General features: G+C 44.1%; 1 protein-coding gene across 1 annotated transcript in view; it reads left to right on the forward strand.

Annotated features, from left to right (window-relative positions):
• hydin (HYDIN axonemal central pair apparatus protein) overlaps window positions 1-20,682 on the forward strand; it is a 64,920-nt gene extending 44,238 nt beyond the window's left edge. Inside the window, exons 46-85 of the mRNA XM_035525645.1 lie at window positions 258-698; window positions 1,242-1,478; window positions 1,689-1,903; window positions 2,057-2,239; window positions 2,348-2,467; window positions 2,597-2,756; window positions 3,950-4,122; window positions 4,529-4,727; window positions 4,927-5,026; window positions 5,142-5,241; window positions 5,916-6,084; window positions 6,190-6,431; window positions 6,513-6,612; window positions 6,735-6,942; window positions 7,377-7,612; window positions 7,698-7,849; window positions 7,942-8,137; window positions 8,235-8,343; window positions 8,565-8,798; window positions 9,043-9,416; window positions 10,059-10,219; window positions 10,405-10,499; window positions 10,669-10,864; window positions 11,287-11,508; window positions 12,263-12,389; window positions 12,507-12,672; window positions 12,892-13,039; window positions 13,156-13,363; window positions 13,706-13,927; window positions 14,085-14,254; window positions 14,346-14,544; window positions 14,719-14,877; window positions 14,970-15,250; window positions 16,305-16,524; window positions 16,749-16,961; window positions 17,318-17,481; window positions 17,688-17,838; window positions 18,079-18,309; window positions 18,833-19,057; window positions 19,307-20,682. Of these exons, the coding sequence (XP_035381538.1) occupies window positions 258-698; window positions 1,242-1,478; window positions 1,689-1,903; window positions 2,057-2,239; window positions 2,348-2,467; window positions 2,597-2,756; window positions 3,950-4,122; window positions 4,529-4,727; window positions 4,927-5,026; window positions 5,142-5,241; window positions 5,916-6,084; window positions 6,190-6,431; window positions 6,513-6,612; window positions 6,735-6,942; window positions 7,377-7,612; window positions 7,698-7,849; window positions 7,942-8,137; window positions 8,235-8,343; window positions 8,565-8,798; window positions 9,043-9,416; window positions 10,059-10,219; window positions 10,405-10,499; window positions 10,669-10,864; window positions 11,287-11,508; window positions 12,263-12,389; window positions 12,507-12,672; window positions 12,892-13,039; window positions 13,156-13,363; window positions 13,706-13,927; window positions 14,085-14,254; window positions 14,346-14,544; window positions 14,719-14,877; window positions 14,970-15,250; window positions 16,305-16,524; window positions 16,749-16,961; window positions 17,318-17,481; window positions 17,688-17,838; window positions 18,079-18,309; window positions 18,833-19,057; window positions 19,307-19,816 (8,016 nt within the window). The 3' untranslated portion in view covers window positions 19,817-20,682. The remainder of the gene's footprint in view (window positions 1-257; window positions 699-1,241; window positions 1,479-1,688; window positions 1,904-2,056; window positions 2,240-2,347; window positions 2,468-2,596; window positions 2,757-3,949; window positions 4,123-4,528; window positions 4,728-4,926; window positions 5,027-5,141; window positions 5,242-5,915; window positions 6,085-6,189; window positions 6,432-6,512; window positions 6,613-6,734; window positions 6,943-7,376; window positions 7,613-7,697; window positions 7,850-7,941; window positions 8,138-8,234; window positions 8,344-8,564; window positions 8,799-9,042; window positions 9,417-10,058; window positions 10,220-10,404; window positions 10,500-10,668; window positions 10,865-11,286; window positions 11,509-12,262; window positions 12,390-12,506; window positions 12,673-12,891; window positions 13,040-13,155; window positions 13,364-13,705; window positions 13,928-14,084; window positions 14,255-14,345; window positions 14,545-14,718; window positions 14,878-14,969; window positions 15,251-16,304; window positions 16,525-16,748; window positions 16,962-17,317; window positions 17,482-17,687; window positions 17,839-18,078; window positions 18,310-18,832; window positions 19,058-19,306) is intronic.
• The last annotated feature ends 1,310 nt before the right edge of the window (window positions 20,683-21,992 follow it).

Here is a 21,992-nt window from a genome sequence, read left to right on the forward strand (position 1 = left end):
CAGAAACAACCCTTCCACATGCAGTCCTATTTGTTCATGCCTAATTCAACTATTGTATCACAAAAATGTTCTTGCTGTTTCTAGGTGCAGTAGCCTGGGATCAAATCACCAGGAAACACATAACAAGATAATCTGGTTATTTAGAGTCCCTAAACCTCTTAATTTGCATTAGCTGCACCCATTTGGATAGAGTTCCCTCAATCCTGTCCTAAATCCCCTGTAGTGATTCTAGCTTTGTTTGTGAATAATGTTAACAGTGCACAGAGGCCGAGAAGCAGCTGCTGTCCCGCTTCCGTCTCTACGAGCAGAGCCAATTGCATGTCCAACACGTGCTGCGGTACTGGGACCGGACCCAGGGCGTCCTGCTCCAGGCTCCCTCCTCTGACGAGCCGCCCCAGGAGCCCGAGGAGGCCGCCGAGCGCCGGGCCCCCTCTGGCAAGAAGGCCAAGAAGGAGAGGGAGAAGGAGAAAGCAGAGCGGGAGAGGCACGAGAGGGAGAGGTTGAAAACCGATGCTGCTGACCTTAAGCTGCTGTCGCCGGCGACCAGCCAGGCGCTCGTGTTGCACGATGGCGCAGAGGGCTCGGAGAGGGATTCGGCCCCACAGGTCATCCCCCATATCTGCGTCTCCATTAGCGGGAAGGAGCAGCCAGGCGGGACCGAGCTTCTCTGCAGCTTAAAGCTACCATCCCTGGAGGAGGTAGAGCAGGATTAGCTAGCCACTCAAACAGGATTGAGTCTGTTTGCCTTTGGCATTTGAACATAAAAAAGTGAAAGGGCAGTTTTCAAAGAGGCTTGAAGCATGGTAGGGTGTGCAAATATTAGATTAGATTAGAATAGATTAGATAGACTGTTGTCCCATAGGGACATTTGTCTTGGATGCTGCCGTTAAGAGGAGGAAATTGGTCAAGGTTGCTTGTAAATTCTGAAAGGGCCTTAAATGTGTTCTTATTTTCTTATATTAATAAAAACAGGTTAGGACATAAAAGTCTCATATCACTAAAAATCCCAAGTCTTGCAGGAGACTCCAAAAAATTAAATCCCACATCAAGCACTTTTATTCATAGGTGGGGAAAAAAATCAGATATCAATAACAGCACTGTTCTACATTTTGCTTTGTCAGCATGTTTACAACATCAACGTACAGTGGTAAATGAACATAGCATAACATGGGTTTTTGACAACATCATTATGCACTGCATCCTGAGCTGAGTTTGACTCTTTTCCAATGTTGTCCTCCTAGGTTTTGGATGGGCTGGGACTTGGACCCAGAGGTCCACCCATCCCTCCTCCTATGCTGTTCTCCGTAGTTCCATACCCCAAGAAGAGATCAGTGCCCTGTCCCCAGCTCACGTCCAGTGCTCACTCCCCAGCTCACTCCTTCACCTTCTTGGTGCCCTCGTCTTTGGAAGACCTGTCTAAGGAGAAGAAGGAGGAGGATCTGAAGGAAGAGGCCCCAACTCCCATGGTGCCAGCTAAGGTATACAGAATCTTTTGCAGGTGCCATCAGCAAGCAGTCAGAATGATTTGTGTTAAGGTTTAGTTATCTGTCCTACATACATCTGTGATGCATATTGCATGCTTCTTTTAGGTATGTATACTTTAGTTTGGAGGTTTCTTTTGTATGTAGTCTGTATATGAAAGCACCATTTGAATGAGAGACACAAGTGTTTGCATGTCTGCTTGTCAGGAGGAGGTGGCAACCCCCACTAAAGGCAAAGGGAAGAATGCGCCACTGAAGGACGTGCCTCTCAAAGAGAGACTGAAAGACAAGCGCCGATCTCCAGCCAAAAAAGGAGGCAAAAGTACGGCCTCTCGCTCTCCTCCACTCAGTGCAGTAACCTCCTTATCTGACACCGACCTGGGCAGATCTGTGGGAGACAGCCAGTCAGAGCGCAGTCAGAGGTACAGAACATATGCCACATGCACCCACACACACCCACATAGACAAGTATGCTTTTGTATATGAAAACGCAACAGTTGTCTTGATCAGTTTTTGCTATTTTTGACATATTTCTTGGCTGGTGTTGGGGACTTCCTATGGTCGCTCCACTGAAGGCTCACTCATTTCCGCTGGGTTGTCCCAGCGAATGGCGAGGTGACAATGAAGATCTGGTTTCGCTCAACTGTGGCTGGTAGTTTTGATCAGACACTTAGCTTCGAGGTGATGGGAACCAAACGCTGCTATCAGCTCTGCTGCAGAGGCATCTGCACCTTCCCATCAGTCAGCAAAGACCATAAGTATGTTATACCTGCAGATATGGAAAACAGGCCATTGGCTGGTGTCTGGAGCTCATCAAGATACATTTTTATTGTGTTGATAATGGTATTTATGGGTTTGTGTGGTAGGACAGTGTTTTCTCACTGTAAAAAGGTCCTGCAGCCTGGAAATGGCTTGCAGAAGACATACATCATCCGCTCAAGCCTGTACGACTTTGGCCCTTTGCTTTGTGGAAAGATCAGAGACAGGTACTGTCATGAATGCACTATCCAAGCAATTTTTAGTGACAAGAGTTTCATAGTGACTTGGTAAATAATTGAGCAAATTACACAGATAATTGTTCTCACTGTAATACAGCAGCTGTTTACTTTACATAGATACAAGGAGAGGAAATACCCAGAAAACACAGAAAGGCTAGTAATGCACAATAACTCCTCAATGGAAGCCGAGGTTTACTTCTGCTTTCAGCACGACACCAAAGCCACGACATTCATTCTGGACCCTTCGAGCATGGTCCTTAAGCCCAATGAAAAAAAGGTACGCCTTTCCATTCTCTCACTGACGTCCCGTATAAAGCCTATTTAGTTATTAAGCTGTTCTCTGGTTCGGCGAAGGCCTTTCTCACACACTGTTGTAGCAAAAGCACATAATTTTATGAATTGTTGAAAAGAGGCACCACCCTAAAATATAGAGAAAATATTAGTTCATTTCTTGTGCAGTGACCAAATACCATTGCTTCAAATATATTTGCCATGACAACCAACTTGTTGAATAAATGGAAAGTTTATTGGTCAAAGAATAAACACGTTATTGATGTTGTGAAAGGGGTGCTATAAACTACTATGACGGACTTGACTCAGGCGTACAAAATAGAATGAGAAAAGAATGGGGCAGAGGAGATAAGAACTGGGATCAGAGGGAAGAACTTTTGCACAAGCCAGAGAACTGTTTAGCTATGGTGCTAAGACTAGCTAGTGGTGAACGTCACTACCGGAGGGTTGCCTAAAAGGGGAGGAGATTCCTATTCCTATTATTGCATTGACTAACGAGGGGAGGAAATATTAACCTGGACATAATTATCTCTAGGAAATGCAACTCGCTATAGACACCACGAGACAGCATATGAACAGAACGAATATAGCAAAAAATTGATAAGATTAGATTCTGTGCATGATCATGGTCTTGTTGCAATGTTCGCGAGAAGCTTTCACAAGGGAGACATCAAATTTCAGTATTCCTTCGGGAATATGGTCTTTATACGTTTTTCTTGATCTAAGTATTCCAGGTTGTGAAGTCATCCCTAAATTCCACATGAGAGGTTTTATGACTTTGTTGGCCCCAGTCCAGGGCATTTGGACCATGTGTCTCGGCGTGGTAAAATACCTCCTTCTTTACAGAGTGGTGTGGAGACCTGATAAGGGAAAGGAGTAAACCAAGTGTGTGATGATCTGTCTCAGGGGTGAGGGTTCAGTCATTCCAAAAGGCAGCGACTGGTATTCCAGAGCATCTTGATAAGCAGACTTTCTTTGAGTGGTGTTGGGGTACCTTAGGTTTAATCGCAGGAGCAGGCTGCATCTTCCACTACACTGTCAAATCACTGTCAAAGTTAACCCATGCAGGCTCAAAACTATCTCTCTGGAGGTAAGATGTCACTTGGTATGTTTGCTGTGGAGTTGGGTATGTTTGTTCTGAGTGGAGTTGGTGTCTTTGATGCCCATACAATTTTACAGGAGCTCAGAGTATGGGCATACCCCACCACCCCGGGCCTTATCGAAGACAGTGTGATGTGCTATATTAAGGACAACCCAGAACCTGCTGTCTTTCGCATCGCCTGCAGAGGAGTCCGGCCAGAGCTGGAGGTGGACAGAAAGTTCCTCAACTTTGACAAGATTCTCCTTCACAGGTATACATCATCACACTCCACACTTTATATTGCTCAGGTTTCAACGTGTTTTTATGGAACTCTGAAGACATATTGGCTAATTGTGAAAGCGCTGGCTTTGTCAGTCCATTGGGTTGCTACTGTAAATTTCTTACATGTTTTGGTCTTAATAGTTTTTGGATGCATTTATGTTCCAATTTCTGAACATTATAGTTTCTGACAATAATATTTACCCAGATTCCACATCTGGCTTACATTAATGATCATGGCTTACATTAACAATCAGTGTGTTGTAGACCTCCTGGGAGCACATTTTGCTTATCCAGAACTAGCTTTTAATCAGGCTAATATATTCACCTATACTAGCCTGTAATGAAGGTTAAATTGATGAAACATGTTGCTCTCTGCCACGGCCTCACTCCTTCAGGAGGGACACACGGAGCCTATGTCTGAGAAATCCCACCATGCTCCCTGTGGTCTGGAAGCTGAGTGGTCTGGAGATGCTGGGGGATGAGTTCAGTGTGTCACAGGACCACGGTGTCATCATGCCCCACTCAGAGTTCTCCTTGCACCTGCATTTCCGGGCAATGAAGCCCATCAACCTGAAAAAAGCCATAAGACTAGAGGTAGTTCACTGAACCATTGTTGTCTATCTCTCAGAGATGAATCGTAATTATAGCGTATTATATTATTATATTATATTATATTATATATGATAGATGACTTGGTCATGATGCTGAATGAAAAGCAGTGAACTCTGCTGTTAACCTGAATTGCTCTATGAACATTTAAACTGGTGATTGTATGGATGTATGTGCTGAACAGGTGTCAGATGTAGAGAACATTCTTGGTATCGTCCACACGGAAAACATTCAGATCATTGCAGAGGCTTATGACGTTAATCTGGACATCACCTTTCTTAAAGGTACCTACAGTATCTCAGACAGCAGCCCATATATGTATCAGATCTATTGTATATATTTATCTAGCAATGAATCTCAATTTATTTTATATTCATAATTCATTTGAATGTATTATAGGTGCTGATGGTGGTCTGGATTTTGGAACAATCAAAGTAGGAGAAGAAGCGAAGCTGTCTGTTAATTTGAAAAACAAAGGCAAATATGAAATAGCCTACAAGTATGTACATATTGTCACGGAACGCTCCCCCCCCCCCCCCCCCCCCCACAAGTCACGTAGTACGGCCTGCTGCGTGCAGGGCAGGTTCAGTCTTGTTTGTAGCCACACCCCCTTTGATGGCATGCACCTGCATGGGGTTTAACGTTTAGTATTTGTCAGTCTATTTAAACCCTCGTCAGTGCGTATCCTCAGTGCTTTTCATTGTTTGTTAGCGTCTGAGTAGAATGTTAGTATCCATGTTTGTGCAGCCATTGTTATTGTTTGTCTAGCCTGTGTTAATGTTGCAATCTTTATCATTAGCGTTGTGTGTTTATGTTCACTGTTAATGTTATGTGTGAATGCCACCATTGTCTTTTACGTTCAATGTCTTTAAATGTGTCACGAAGTCGAGGGAGTCTGTGCGTCCTGTTCTGTGCACTGCAGCACTCGGGCACTCGTCACACATAAGCATTCAATGTACAGTGTCCAGCCTATTTACCATAATGTCATTAAAGGCTCAGTGGTGACAGCGTTAAAGTAGGGCGATGTTGAAGTTCAAGTTCAAGTTTGGTTTATTTGTCACATACATAGTCATACACAGTATAACTCACAGTGAAATGGTTGAGGGTGCTCTGTCCAAACTGGGAAAAAAGAAAAACAGGGGTAAAAGAAAAACTGGGCTTGCATTGTTTCAGGTTCATGCTGGAGCCCACTGAGCCTGGAATGCCCAACCTTAACTCCATGTTCACCATCACGCCTCTGAAAGGCTCTCTCCACCCCAATGAAAGGCATACTTCCGTCCAGTTCATCTTCTGCTACAGCAAGGAGGTGTCCATTAAGGAGCAGCCAATCCTAAAATGCCAGGTCAATTGACCCCACCCCCTTTAATATGGCATTAGACCAATCATCGTACAGCATAATTTTTCCTTACCATGTTCTTATTGAATAACTGTTTGTCCTTTGCTCCAGGTGATTGAACCAAATATCGCAGAGGGTGAAGAAACAATTGTCATTATACCCATCACAATATCCGCAAAGTCTGTCTTCTCCAAGTACAGTCTCACTCCTCCAAATGACATCAACTTTGGTGCACTGATCCATGGCTCCCGCAAGATGAAGACGCTCACTGTGGAGAACCATGGTGACTTTGACATCCGCTTCATCATCTCCAGAATGTGCAAAGATTTCCCAGTTCCTGCACAGAGAAAAAGGTACACACAATGGCCCTTACTTACACTTTATTTGCCAGATTTCGTCTGGCGCTCTCTTATTGGAAACCTTACCTCTTAAAGCATGGGAAAAAAGCCATCCAGAGAGAGTCACTCTGCAAGACCATCTGTTCCATCCAAGTTACGCCGATCCGATTCTGTCCAGAAAGACTTTCCCACCCAGGTAGAAGGCATTCTATGAGTGTCAAAGTCAGTTTAACTATCATCAGATTGAAACCTTTCTTACAAACACTTACTTTATGCAGATGATTAATGTATTTGGCCTTATTCATTTTCTCTTGCCAGCAGAGCCGTATGACTATGGGAGTGTTCTCCTTGACGCCATGCTTTGGTGTCCTGTCGCCTGGTGCACAGCAGGTAGTCACTGTGGAGTGTGTAGCCGAGCAGACAGGCCACTGGAAGGAGTGCCTGGTTGTGGACATAAGTGACCGAGACCCTTCTGACAGCCCAGGAGGAATGCCCTACAGGCTGATAGCAGAGGTCTGCATACCAGGTTTGTGAGTGGAAAGATTCACTGTGCTCAGTGATGTCTTTGATAATTCAAAACTCTTCTTTTGCTGGTTCCATACACATGCTAATTGTGTATGCTATTGTGTAACATTTTCTCCTGATCCTGTGTCAAGCATATATTATACATGAGTACTTTGTAAGGTCATCTTCAGCTAGGGAAATTTAGTGATTTAGTATTCTTTCAGCAAAATGGAGAGTGAGAAATGGAGTCATTTTTATATAGACTTTAGGCCCTAACTGATGAGTAAATTATGAGACTACTGCAGCATATCCTCACAGCCTTATCTGATTTTGATCTAAATGCCTGTTATATGGAATGATTCTGATCATCCTAAGGATATAATCATAATCATAAATATGAAGTAAACATTTTAAACTCCTAAATGGTTTTCACATAAATTTACATTATTTTTATAGGAATAGCTCATAAGGACATTGCTTCCATCTTTGAGGAGCACCGACTATGTAAAAACAGTAACATGCTGCACTGTGAACAGTATAGAGATGCTATGGGCATCTATATTCAGGACGAGAACAAGTTCGTGTTCAACAACGTTCTGGTGGGCAGGTCGGCCAAAGCCCGCTTCCGCCTCTCCAACCCTGGCAAAGTTCCCTGTGAACTTAATCTCCAGGTCAAGGCTGTCCTCACCAAGGTGTGTGCATGTGTGCTGCGTCTGCAAACGTTAACAACATGCATTTATTGACTTTGACTTTATTTACTGGATCTGACTTCTCCAGATGTCTGTGCGCATCGCTGAGGTGTTTGAGCTTACCCCTACACGGATGACTATCCCCAGCCACTCGCATGCCTTCGCTACGGTCACCTTCTCACCACAGGCCATGCAGACCTACCTTGCTGTGTTTGAGGCAACCCTGGAAGGGGCAACCGGGTGAGCATGTGCTTAATGCAGACAGCTGCTTTTAACTTGGGGGTGCAGAAGGGTGTTTGACACGAGAAATGGCTCGCTCTTGTCTTTATTAGTCTGCTTCCTACGAGCAAGGGCAAGGTACTGGTGTTCGATTTGATGGGGGAAGGCAATCTGCCCTACATCACTGTTCTGAAACCAGTTCAGAGGAACAGCCAAGGGCAGCCGGTGCTGCATTTCAACCGACTGCTGGTAGGCAAGGGACAGAGCCTCCCTCTGGTTATCAAGAACATCAGCAGTGTGCCTGCACAGGTAATGTTAAAAGGCTCAAGGCTTTGGTTAGTGGCGTAGTGGTCTCACCTGGCTGGCATTTTCACCAATGTGATATCTCCCATTATGACTCCTTTAGGTTAGCATTGATCTACTTGACAAGATGGGAGTGTTTGCAATGCAGGCAGTTCCAGACACATCTGTATGCAGTCACATCTCCTCACACATAACCAGTGACCCTGGAACTGGTAAATTTGAGACTATTCACATAACTTACAAGATTCATATATATATATATATATATATATATATATATATATATATATATAAATGTTTAGGTTAAATGTTCAAACTCAGCCCATCTCAACTTTTAAGAATCCACTGTAATAACTACTTGCTAAAGCATTAGTTTGCCCTTATTGAAACTTCTTCAGTAAGCAAACTGACAGACTTGAAATCTCGTTCACAGAGAGACAGACGGCTCATGTGGCCACTATGACCCTAAAGGAAGGGCAGCGGGTGAGGTTTGAGGTGGAGTTCTACCCTGAGGAGGCACAGCACTTCGAGGCCAATATTCAGCTGTTGGTGCAGGACAACCAGTATGAGGACACAGTAGTGCAGTTGCTAGGAGAGGGCTACTGTGACATCATCTCTCTGGACAATATCAGCAGTAAGGTTCTTCAGGACCAGGACAACGCAGAGAGTGAGCATCAAACTTGTCTTAAAGCTCTCAATCAGAAGCTGGGTCATTTTTGTACAGTGTTAAAAAAAATGACTATAAGCAATATTTCACTCAGCTAAGGCAAATGTTGACATTTTGCACATTTTAATTGCATAATTCTAACTATATCTAAACTCCATTAGCTTAAAAGTAAAGAGGCAGCAAAAGTCAGTAGGAACTGAATCAAGGCAATAGCCTTATCCCCATTATTCCTTTCCATTCACAGGACCCCTCACACCCAGATCCGACCTGCTGCACTTTGGAGACTGTCAAGTTGGCTGTCTTTACCACGAGACTTTCACCCTAAGCAACCACAGTGACACGGAGGTGCTACGCTTCGAGTGGCCTCCAGATGGCCCTCAAGTGCGCTTCTCACCCCGGATGGGCCACCTCCATGCTGGCTGCACCAAGGAGATTACTGCAAGTTTCTGCTCAGAGCAGCCTGTGGTGCTGAGCGCACAAGTTGTAAAGTATAAACTCTGCCAGATAGCCTTCCACCAGCCCGTGGACCAAGTGCCAGACTGGGACGACCGCCTCCGCACTGTCAAATGGGTAGAGTCAAGCACACGGGCCTCACTACAGCGACCAGCTAAGAGGAAGGTGAGAGGAAGTGATGAGAGTGCTGACAATGTTGACTCTTCTGGGCCTTTGTTCACATAGGCCTTCTGGCTCATTTTAATGGCTGTTCTGTAGCCAAGCATAATATTTTACATTTATGGCAATTAGCTTACCCTTTTCTCCAAGGTAACTTACAACAATGACAAAATATGACCTGCGCTATTGAGGGTTGAGGGCCTTACTCAGTTTTCCCAACAGTGGCAATCTGGTGATGGGGCTTGAACTGATAATTTTGGATTACTAGTCAAGTACCTTAAACACTGAGCTACCATCGCACCGCTAACAGTACATCTTGTCTAATGATGTGGATTTATTTCTGAGTATGAAAAGAGTAGAAATCTAAATACATTTATGAAATGTTAAATTACAAATTGCCATTGGCCAATAACTAATATTCTTCAGTAAGCCAGTTTAATTTACTGCACACCAGATGCTAGGGTTGTTAGCAATTTATGCTTTAGTTTGGCAGCATTTATGACTGTCAAATCAGTCAAATGAAAGGGCAGTCGTATACCAGGGTTAGTGCATACATCATCTATATAGCTCTCTCTGTAAATCAGACTGAAACACAGCCATAAATACTGAATACTCAGAAACCATCGTCTGGGGTTTTTCTGTTCTCAGGTGGTAGAGGCTGACCCAGAGCCTGCCCACTTGGTGTTGGAGAACTCCTCTAGAGAGCTGGAACTGAGGATCAGTGCTACGTGCAATTATGCTAAGTTCAAGTGTGACATTGAACCCATCCAATTCAAAGACACCATGCTCTACCAAACCAGAGTCTTCCAGTATGCATGACTTCACCAAAAAAAAACCTTATTTGAACAGCAGACACTGCAGAATCCGTTCAATTTACTGGATCCTGCTAGTGATCATCCATTATTAGGAATGCTGTCACCTTTTTGATATTCCTTTAATACACTTCAATGAGAATGAATGAATATAATGAATGTAGTTTGGGTGATGCCTCTAGGATGCAGATGGCCAACCAAGGCACTGTGGAGCTGGAGTATTCCTGGCAGGTTATCATGGATACCTTAGGGAAGCCTGGGGGTTTTAACCAGCAAGGTACACTTTTATTATGCATCTCACATCAGAAATAGCTAAATTCATTACTGATTATATTTATAATACCCCAAATTCCTTGACAGATATAGACCTTAATGTCTCAAAATGTGTATCTAGATTGATGTTTGTTGGTGTTTCAGTTTAAGTTTATTTTACCATGCTTGTACAGGCACGACCCCTCGCTCTGGGCTGCGGCCGGCCAGCTCTCTGGTAAGCGTGTCCACTCTGCTGCTGGGAGATCCTGAGCTCCCGCCCTTCAACGTGGAGCCCAGTGTGGGTTTAATCCAGGCTGGAGCTAGCCAGACTTTTAGCCTCCGCTTCTCCCCTCTGGAAGTGGCCCATTATGAGGCCAGGCTGGTGTGCAGGTTTGCCAATACAACTAAGATACATGTGATTAACATCCCAAAGAATCTTTCACTCACTGGATGTAGCTCCTTTCAACATCTATTCTGTTAGTTAACTAACTGTCTTATGACAAAACAACTACTTTTATGAAACTGTTTCTGTAGTCCATTTCATCTATATCTTAAATATTTAAAATTATAAACACACTTAAACTGTACTCATTCAGCACACTAAAGAGATACTTTGCCAAAACTTCTTTTACATTGCTGGTAATGAATGATTGGTATTCTACAAATGGATCATCTCAACCAGTGCCTATTAGTGCTCATTCTCTGTCAACCAATTTAGCACTTTTGGCAAAAGTATTCCCTACATTTTCTGACCAACACTTCAGTAGTTGTATCATACCTGGGTAACAGCGTTTGCTAAATTGTCTTGGCAGCATTCCCAATCTGCAGGGTGAGCAGGGGCCTGTGATCACGGTGAGCGGACGCTGCTTGCTGCCCTACTGCCACTTCAACCTCGAGAACTCAGACTATCTCAGCATGAACAGACGCAACCCCGAGCTCCGTGGACCCCATGGGGCCCCACCCAGGACCACTTTGGACCCCGATACCAAAGTCATAGAGTTCACATCTTTGGGGGTTGGCACAAGTGTCTGCAGGTAAGACATCAGCAGTACTAATCTTATAAAATGTTGAAATCTGGTCCTAACCTAGGAGCATTGACACAGATCGAACCAAAATTAAAAATTCTAGGTGTTTTTCTTTTCCTTTTTTTTAATTCAGACCTAATAATTTATCAGCAAATTAACTGTGTTGTTAAGATCTGTTTTTACCAACGTAATGAAATAGTTCATTTCAAACCATTTCTTTCTTTCTCCCATTTCTCTCTGGAACATGTAATCAATGATTTTATAATGGATTTGTAGATGGCTACAATTCTGTGTACATGGATGTAAAATGGACAGGTTCCATCTTATACTGCTGACCTACTCTGATCATTCTCTGCTCCTTGCTCCATGAGGTGCTCAGACCAGTCAATCATGATTGTTCCACACTCTCAGCTCAAGGCCAAAGGGTGACTGCTCCATTACAGTTGCTGTGCTGAGGCTGTGGAACAGCCTGCCACTGAACATTAAATCTGCTCCCTCTACCGAGACGCAAAACATACTGTACCTCATACTCTAGCATTTTAACGTTGCAGACAGTATGGGCATTTGCTTGTGTTATACCTTTGGTTTGTCCTGGTATTATTTGTTTCCTTCCATTCTTAACTATGTTCAGCACTTGGTCGGCTTTTGTCAATTTAAATATGCCCTATAAATAAATTTTACTTACGTTAGTTAATTACTATTATTATTATTACTCTGTGTTAGTAATTGCACGGATGGTTGTCAAACTTCATTCTTTCTGCAGGGAGTTCAGCATAATAAACCCCACCAACAAGCCATATTCATTCTTGTGGAAATGTGAAGATTCTGAGGCTAAACCCTTCACCTGTCTCACACCGAACAATACCATTCAGCCTGGCAAAAAAGTGGATGTATGGGTTTACAGTACAAACTATATACATACTGTATCCGGTAGATTTAAATGTAAACTGCCTTGCTCTTTATGCTGTATTCATGCATATCTCTGTGTTTGTAATGCCCTACCCCAGGTCTCATTTCGATTCCATGCCCACGAACCAGATCTGGTGGAGTCGTTCTGGACCTTCCTAGTCCCCGAACATAAGCTTTCTGTGCCCTTCCTGCTGGTGGGCGTGGCTGATGATCCTATGGTGTATATTGATCATGCTCACCTTAACCTGGGAAGCTTGCTTATCGGTGAGATTCCAACTGAGTAACAAAGCTGGGTGTGAGCCTGCGAAGAGTAGAAATCCTAAAGATTTACAGTGTTAGAAGAAAGTATATAAATATGTGAGTGGTGAAAGGATTTCTGTTATTTTACCTAATTTAATTCCAACAATCAGCAGCTCTTAATTAGACATAGGTGATTAAAATGATAGCATGGCAGTGGCATGTGTTTTATCTGTCCACATGCAGGTCACAAAATGCATAAAACTGTCTACGTGGTCAATGGCGAAGACCAGCCCTTCCACTTCACCATCGAGCAGTTCTCTCGCTACTCCGAGGCCTTCAGAGACAGCCTGCTGCTAGAGCCCATGGCAGGAACAGTGCCCCCTAGAGACAAGTGAGCAGCTGACACCCTCAGCACACTGAACTCACACCTGTGCCAGCAAAATGTCACAGGAATCACATATTCAGTACTCATTTTCTTTTGAAGATAAAATACTTGTTTGCCTGCAGGATCCCCTTGGTCATATCCTTCACACCAATGCAGGAGGGACCAGTGATGTTTAACTTGCTGGTGCCTATCAGAGGAAAAGCTCAGCCCCTTACCATGAACGTGAAGGCGGAGTGTTACAGCATGAATGCCTATGTGCAGTACGAGAGTCCGGAAGGAGTCATCACTGAGCTCTCTGACACCAACATCCACCTTGTGGACTTCAAGCTGGTGAGCTGGGGGTGATGCTGAGTGTTTTTTGTTTTGGGTTTTTGTTTTGTAGTTGATCTGCTAGTGAATTCCTGGCCTACATTTGCTGATCTGCCACAGAATCAGATATGACATTCAGCATTGAGTTAAATAAAGGTGGTAAATAAACTGTTTTTCCCAACCTGAAAACTGGCCTAACTTTATGCTGCATGTTGTTTTTCAACTGTAGCCATGGAAGATCAGTTCCTATTGACTGAATTTTAATGCACTGACCTATTAGATCATTGCACGTTCTTTAGACTTCCATTTACATGGCTTGAGCAGACAGGTTTTACCTCAGTGTCATTTCTTCCCTTTGGACAGGTGGAGCTAAGTGATAGGTCCACCTGTGCCTTTTTGGTGTCTAACCCGGGAAAGTTCAACCTGGACGTGCAGTATGAGCTAACGGGACCTGCAGATCTGCAGCGCCACCTGCAGGCCGAGCCCAGAACAGCCGTGGTACCAGTGGGAGGACAAAGTCGCTGCGTCCTCGGCTTCTTTCCCCTGCAAAAATGTGACCTTAAAGACGTTGGCTTCTTAATCAAGGTGCCTTAATCCATGTCTCTCTTTCTATACCTCTCTCTCTCTCTCTCTCTCTCTCTCTCTCTCTGTACTTTTGGAGGCCTTTCTTTCATCTTTCTTTTTCATGTCTTTTCTTTCTGCAGTGTATTTTGGTTTATGCCCATGCTTTTCCTCCCTGTAGGTGAAGAACGGCCCAGTTTTTCATTGTTCTCTGCTGGGTTCGGCCTCCCCTCCCGGCCTGGAGTTCTCCTTCGTCAAGTTCAATTTTGGAATGAGATTTATCTACTGTGCTGGCATGGTCCCTACCACACACACCCTGGTTATCAGTAATAAAGGGGAGAGAGGAATCAGGTAGACAAGGCTCATATAGTTTATAGTACAAATAAATCTTTTGTACCATAGTATATATTTTCATGCTATGTTTACCTTTCATTTGCCACAGTGTTGAATGCTTATTCTCCAACACCCCTTTCCTGGAAGTGAGTTTCACCCCTGAGGTGTTGCCCCCTGGTGGTCGCATGGAGGTGTCTTTCACTTTCTACCCCCGAGAAGCAGTGTCCTACCATGAGAAGGTGGTCTTTGATATCAATGAATGTTCCAAGCAGGTAGTGGAGATCTTGGGACAAGGAATAGAGATGAAGGTGAGAAAGTGAAGTTCTCTGAACTGCTGTGAAGGGCGTCGAGTATTTTTGATTATATCTGAATGAGCTTTACAGTACAGTAGTTTACAGTACAGTCTGACCTGCTTTGAACAGGTTGCGTGTATGAACTCTCAGACCTTTTGCTGTCGTGTGGTCTTTGTCGGGCTCTCACAGATTGACATTGAGGATCCAAAGCAGAAGGTGGTGAAAGTGGGGGCCCTGCAGGTGGGCCAGAGGAGCAAAAAGCTTATCCCTTTGATCAACAACAGTCGCTCACCACTGACCTTCTCTCTCCTCTTAACTTCATCTACACACGCTCTACTGGACTCTAAGGTAGGACGCACATATGCGCGCGCACACATACATACACAAACACAAACGCACACAAACAAGCAACCCCAACCCTCTTCCTGGGCGTCTCCCAGGTCCTGTCTGTACATCCAGAGGGGGACGTGACTCTGCGTGCTGGAGGCGGAAGGTGCGTGGTGGAGGTGCTCTTTGCCCCCAGGCAGCGCATGGCCCCCTTCAGTGCAGAGCTGCAGCTGGAGTGTTTGGGCACTGTGCGTCCCCTGCTGGTGCTGAAGGGCTGCTGCCAGGGTGTAGAGGTCATGCTGGACCAGGACTATCTGTCCTTTGGAGCTGTGGCCCAGCATTGCCAAACCGCTCGACGCATCATCCTGCAGAACACAGGCGATATCGGGGCTAGGTGTGTATACACACAGACACACACACACACACAGACACACAAACACATACACACACACACACACACACACACACACATCCACCCCAAGAGCATAGACAATTAAGCTTGCCAGAATGTCACACATAAGTCAGCTCATGCTTTTGATATACTCTATAGAGTAAATAAAGCAACTAACGGCTGTTTTCTGCAATTCACAGTTCACTCATTCTAGAAAGACATCACTGAATCCTTTGCTGTTTTATACTGTACCATCCTGATGTAATTACATTCTCACTTTATTGTTACCCTGTTACACTCATTACAGACAAATCTTAGCCCTCTGTTTGCATAGGCAAAGTTTTATGATTTTTTTTACTTTTTTTTTTTTTTTTTTTTTTTTGCAACTAGGCAATATACTGAAGAGGTTAAAATGAATGGTAATCAGTATAATATACTGTAAGGTCCCAAAGTGCACTATAGGAGCTGTAGAGTTTGACAGTGGGTTGGTTTCTTAGCACTCATGGGAACCTGTTTAGCCTCAAATTGCATCATTAAGCTCTTTTAACATTCTTGCAAACAGCTGGAAAATGTGAAGTCTTTTTAACAGTGCTAGCAGCATCAACATCAAACAGGACCGTACTAATGGTTCAATATCAGATATTGGTCATTAAGAGACAACATCAATTAACACTGTCTTAGAGGCATACTTGTGCTATCATTTGAATGAAATATGAATGAAATATGTAGTGTCAACATTTAAAAAATGGAAACAAATGATGTTTGAACTTAGATATTCATATTTTGGTTTCCATCATGGATTTTTCTATCAGTTAAAACAATGATTTGTATTGTATTAAACAATTAGTACCAAATGTATAAAGTTTGTAGAATTGTTTTGATAAATAATGAAATACTACAGTTTGTGGTACAGGAATTAGACTACTGCACCTTATGGTATACACATTTACTTTACTGTCCTTTGATTGCTATCAACAATTATGGGCTTCTAATTACATCAGAAGTATTCTCTGTCATGTATTTCATTTTGGACATCTTCTGCATGTGTTCCTGTCAGGTTCCAGTGGGATTTAAAGTGCTTTGCTCCAGACTTCAGTATCTGCCCTGCCAAGGGCTATCTCTGCCCAGGAGTGGAGGTGCCCCTGGAGGTGACCTTTGCTCCTGTGGAGGTGAAACAGGACCTGTGCTATGAGAACCTCTGCTGCTCCATAGAGGGAGGCAAGCCTGTCACCCTCACTCTGGCTGGCTCCTGCATCGTCCCCCCAGTTGCCAGTCAGGTAGGACTTGTGCCAATCTGCATGCGTACTTGTAGTGACAATGTTTGTTTATTACCTGTGAGCCTTACAGGACTGTCTTTACTTTAACATAGGGTATTACTACTAGGTACAGTTTAATTGCTTTATCCAACTTCTCCATTGCATGGAAGCCGTAATGAATGCCTGTGACCATATCATGGCTGTTGGCTAAATAGTGACTTCATGCTCCGTGCCGCCTTCTGCAGGTGGTGAATTTCGTGTGCCCGGTGCGCGGTCAGTGCACTCAGTCTCTCACTTTGTCCAACCGCACTAACCAGCGATGGAGCCTGAAGCCAGTGATAGAGGGCGAGTACTGGAACGCCTCGCCCTCTTTTGTCCTCGAGCCCTACCAGCAGAACAAGGCCTATGAGATTACCTACAAGCCCGTGGTCATGACCACGGAAGGCAGAAAGCACCTGGTACACCCTCTATCAGCCCCACTTTAACATTACACATCTTTAATGTTAAAATATGCAATAATCCCAAAATTCCCAAAAGGTATGACTGACCAAGAACTAGTTTAATTTGAACTAGGCTAATAAGGATAAATTGCCTTTCAACACTATTTAAAGCTTTTTCAGACAAATTGTGCAGCAAGTAATTGGAAAACTGAGTTCATTCAGGTGTGTATTTACTGTACTTGTAGTCAATAAGAAAGTGACGTGAATGCTAGCCCTCCATCTCTGTGTTAGGCTAAGTGCTGAGTGTGAGTGTGTTTTGGTGTGTGGCCCAGGGCTAAGTGCTGACTGTGAGTGTGTTTTGGTGTGTGGCCCAGGGCTCTGTGTTCTTCTCTTTCCCTGATGGAGCGGGCATGCTGTACAGCCTGCAGGGCACGGCCGACCCACCTAAGGCTGTGGGCACCATCAGCCATGAAGTCCCCTGCAAGACACCCTACACAGAGATAGTGCCTGTGCACAACTGGCTACCCAAACCACAGAGGTATTACACCATCACATACACACATACACACAAACACACACACACACTACTCTACATGGTCTTCCTCGTACATAATTATGGTATGACCCTCACTGGGATTATCTCTGGGATCATTACTGTGATTATTATTAAAACTGCGTGTCCAGATTATGAATGTCACAGCACTGATGTGGTTGTGTAACGTATGCTGTGCCTATCCCATGCAGATTCCGCGTTACCGTAGAGATGGTGAAGCTTGAGCGGCCTGACAACACCGTCTCCTTAAAGGGGCTGGATTATGTGGACGTGCCTGCGCTAGCCAAACGGGACTATAAAATCTCCTTCTTCAGCTACAAAGAGGGCCAGTACAATGCCAAAGCAAGTGCCAAGGCCCAGTCCATTCTGTGCTAATTCAACATTCCACTTAAGACAGATGAAATCAATACAAAGAATACCCTAAAATGCTAACGTTGCTAAGAATGATTATAAGATAACCTGTTAGCATTACTGCTTTCCATTAAATATAACATTATTAGCCACGTTAGCAGTTTTGCTTTTCCCTGTTAAGCCCAACAAACACTCTGCTGGCCTGACCTTTTGCACCTCCTTATTCTACAGGTCACTTTTAAAAATGAGACCACAGGCGAGTACTTGTTCTACAACCTTAGTTTCAAGGCAACGCCTCCGGGGGTGATCAGCACCATCGAGATGGTGACGGCAGCCAGGCAGACGACCTCGGCCTGCGTGAAGGTGGACAACCCGTTACCCACGAGCCTGGTGTTCAGCGCAGAGTGTCGCAGCGCGGATGTGAACCTGCCCTCTCAGCTCTCGGTACCTGCACTCTCCAAGGTAGGGGGCTCCTTTTCCTAGGTGCTGTTCTCTTTTCCCAGGTGCTGTTCTCTTTTTCTAGGTGCTGTTCTCTGTTCTTAGGCGCTGTTCTCTTCCAAGCTTGTTTTGGAAGCTGTAAAGATAAATGGCAGTGACAGGGAAGCTACCTTGTAGTCAGTGGAACAGAATGTGGAGCAGAATGTAAAATAAAGGAATTTTACTGTAACTTCATAGTGGATAAACAAGATATTCCTTTGTCATCACTCTGAATAATTGATCGATCGGTATTTAATAATTAGTGCATGTTGAATTCCTAGCTTTGTTTTAGTATCAAGGTAGATATTTGTCAACTTGCCATCAAAGCAGATGTTTTAGCACACAAAAGACAAGATAGTGAGGCAGAAACCCGGCTGCTTTGTTTTCATTCCTAGTCAGTACAGAATAAAAACTAAGCAGATATTGTTTGAAAGGGATGTTTTAAGAATTTTTTTTTTCCATATCAAAGGACTGCTACCAAAGTCTCTCGCACTCACCCCCTCCACAGGGAACACTGACATTCGAGTACCAGCCCCTGCGTCCAGGTGAGTCCACCACACGCCTGGTGCTGTATAACAGCGAGCTAGGCTTCTTCCACCACGAGTTGCTACTGCGAGCCCACCCTGCACTTCCGGAGAAACCCCTTTACTTCCAAGCACAGCTGGGTGCCGGCCACTCCCTCAACGCCAAATTCACCAACTACTCCCGTGCCAAGGCCGAATATACGTGCAAGGTACAGCTTTAGTGGTCCACTGAAGAAATATTCCATTACAAAATTCCATAAAAAATATGTTTGCAGTATTCAGATCAGGACCTCACATTACTGTGATGTTGTTCTAGATGCATTTTAATAATTTTTTACTTTTACTGCATTGCCCATCTTTACCTGTTTGTACTGTATAGTCAAATTAAAATGGGTCTTAACCTTCTGACATATCTTTGTATGCATTGCCTCCTCCTACCCTACTAAATCCTTCCCTAGACCGACTGTCCAGATTTCATTGTGGAGAAGAACATTACGGCAGCAGCAGGCTTCCAGGCAGGCACTGATGTCAGTGTGGAGGTCTACTTTGAGCCCTCCAAGCTGGGCGAGGTGCGGGGCACCCTCACGCTCTCATCCAGTTTTGCCGGAGAGTACGTCTTCCCTCTGTGTGGCACCTGCCTCCCTCCCAAAGCCCAGGGCCCCCTGGCCATCCGTGCCGGCTCTAGTGTGTCCATCCCCTTCAAGAATGTCTTCCTCCAGGCCACCGCCTTCTCCTTCCAAGTAGACAACCCAGTCTTCACCGTCAAGGGTGTAGAGACCATCCACTCCAAAAAGACCCACAACATCTCGGTGAGCTTTGAGGGCCCACCAGCAGGCTCCAAGGGCCCCTGCACAGGAAAACTGACCATCTCCAGCCCACGATCAGAAGGTCATGGGCAGGTCCTCTCCTGGGTGTACTATCTCAAAGGCTTCTGCCCAGAGCTGCCTCAAAGAGAGAAGACATTATAAGGCATTGCTAGGCACTGCTAAGTTTTAAAAAACAAACTTACTACAAATTACTATCATAACTCACCTTAAGAGTTAAATTACACAATTTTAATTTTAATTTTAAAAAGATGCTTTAAAAATTACATTTTTTTGTCTGTGCTTGTGCAATTGCTGTTAATTTAAAGCAGTCTTGTATTCATGTCATTTGTCATTTGTTTTTAATAAATGGCTGTTGCTTGCATACATTAATCTAGGAATAATTAAAACAAGTTCAGGTAAAGTATATAGGCCATTGTGGTTGTAAGTCTGAGCTCAGAGTCCTACTGAGGACCACCAGGAGGTGCACTTGCTGCCCTTAGCACCTTTTACATGATCAGACATACAAAGAGTAAATTCTTTCCTTTCTTTTTTGTGTGCTTGTGTGTAGGTGTGTGTGTGTGCACGCATGCACATTTGTATACGTGCGTGAGCACGGCAGACATGCACAGTATGAGATGGAGCACTTAGTAAAATGTCTCGCAAATTTTTGATTTGCCCATGAGCTTAAAACTTTGGTATATTTCAGTGCTTTTGAGTCTGTGAGACTCTTCATGGATTGTGGGAGTGCTTTTAATGAGAGAGTGGGCGAGTGCAGGCGAAGCAAGGACAGCCTGACATTAAGCTGTGGTCCTCTTACGGGCACAGAGTAAATTGGCTCTCAGTTTTTCAGCAATTTGTTCACCATGCCCTCCTCTCCAAACATCCTCTTGAGCCCAGACAATTAAGTAGATCAGTTGACAAAATGATAATGTTGAGTTGCTTCTGGTCCATCGCCAGGTCCCGGGAAAATCTGGCATTTATGCCACTGCATAACGTTTATCACATTTGCTATAAACATTTGAGTGTGAAGTAAGTTTAAAGAAAATAAAATCAGTTCTAACTGCCTGAATGGACTTGCAGTCGTGAATCTTCCAACTGATTCAGTGTTGGTAGAACACTGAAATGCATCAGCCCAAGATGCATTTGATGGTTTTCTACCTGCATCCACCAGGGTTCATGAGCCATTTACAGGGTAATCAAGACCGAATGGATCTGTAGGTGAAGGAGGTGGGGCCCAGCAGGAAGCCCACCCATCTGCTATCCAGGGATGGGAGGGGCTCCAGAGGGCATGGCACAGCCCACTGCTCACCAGGCACTGCACGACTGGGCTGATGAGACTCCGGTAACCAGAGCAACCGCTCACCTGCTAAGGGCCTTCCCAGCTCTATAGGTGCATGGCCCGCGCACCGCTGCGCTAGGTTGCGCAACATGGCAGGAAACGAGCTGTAACAGCCTCTCGAAGACAGCAGGAGGTGGTGTTCCTGCCGCCGCTGAAGACAAGAGATTATGACTTGTCGTAATTACCCGTGTTATGCTTCGTGAGGAAAAGCAAAAAAAAAAAAAAAGGTTCTGCCACCGGTTGCTGTACATTAAAGAGACACATTTTCAACTCCACGTTGCTGTTGGGCTAAATGCCTCGCTATGGGAACACAAACTGTGTGGGAGGGGGTTGTTCCCAGGGCTAATTAAATAAAGGGGATTTTTTGTAGGGATGACTTAATCACCTCTGGCAAAGGGCAGGACTGGGGAGCCTTTTAACTTCCTTTCAACTCTTAAAAGGTCATTTATAGAGATGCTAAGGTAATGAGGGCATCACAGGAATGAGAAAGTACCCTGCCTAAAATGGCTGAACTACCTGGTTTCCTCTCGGTGTAGATTAATGAAATCTCAGATTCTCAATCAATAGGTTTTTGAAATGTTTTATTTGATATGTAATAGAAATAATACCACAGATTAATAACATGTTAATACAAAGCAGACTAGACTAGTCAATCATGAATCACAGATACATATAATGCATCATTCAAGTAACAATTTTAAACCCACTAATAGGAATAGTATGTTTATTTTCCAAATAGGTAGGTGTAGGTGTGTGTGGGGGGGGTGTTTCATTTTGGTCACAGGTTGATTTTACCACTTTTAAGTTATGGCTTTCCTAATGGCTGCCAACAATATTTTAGTAAATTAGTAAATGCTTGTCCTCAGGACATCTCATATAACATAGAGGCATGGGTGAATAACCTCTATTGCCAGTATGTATTTGGTATAGCATCCAGCCTTTAAAGTTGTTTTATTGGTTGGGATTCATAGAACAGGTCCAAGTAATATGAAAATGGTC

The sequence above is a fragment of the Electrophorus electricus genome, chromosome 4, assembly GCF_013358815.1.
Source record: "Electrophorus electricus isolate fEleEle1 chromosome 4, fEleEle1.pri, whole genome shotgun sequence".
Taxonomy (NCBI): Eukaryota; Metazoa; Chordata; class Actinopteri; order Gymnotiformes; family Gymnotidae; genus Electrophorus; species Electrophorus electricus.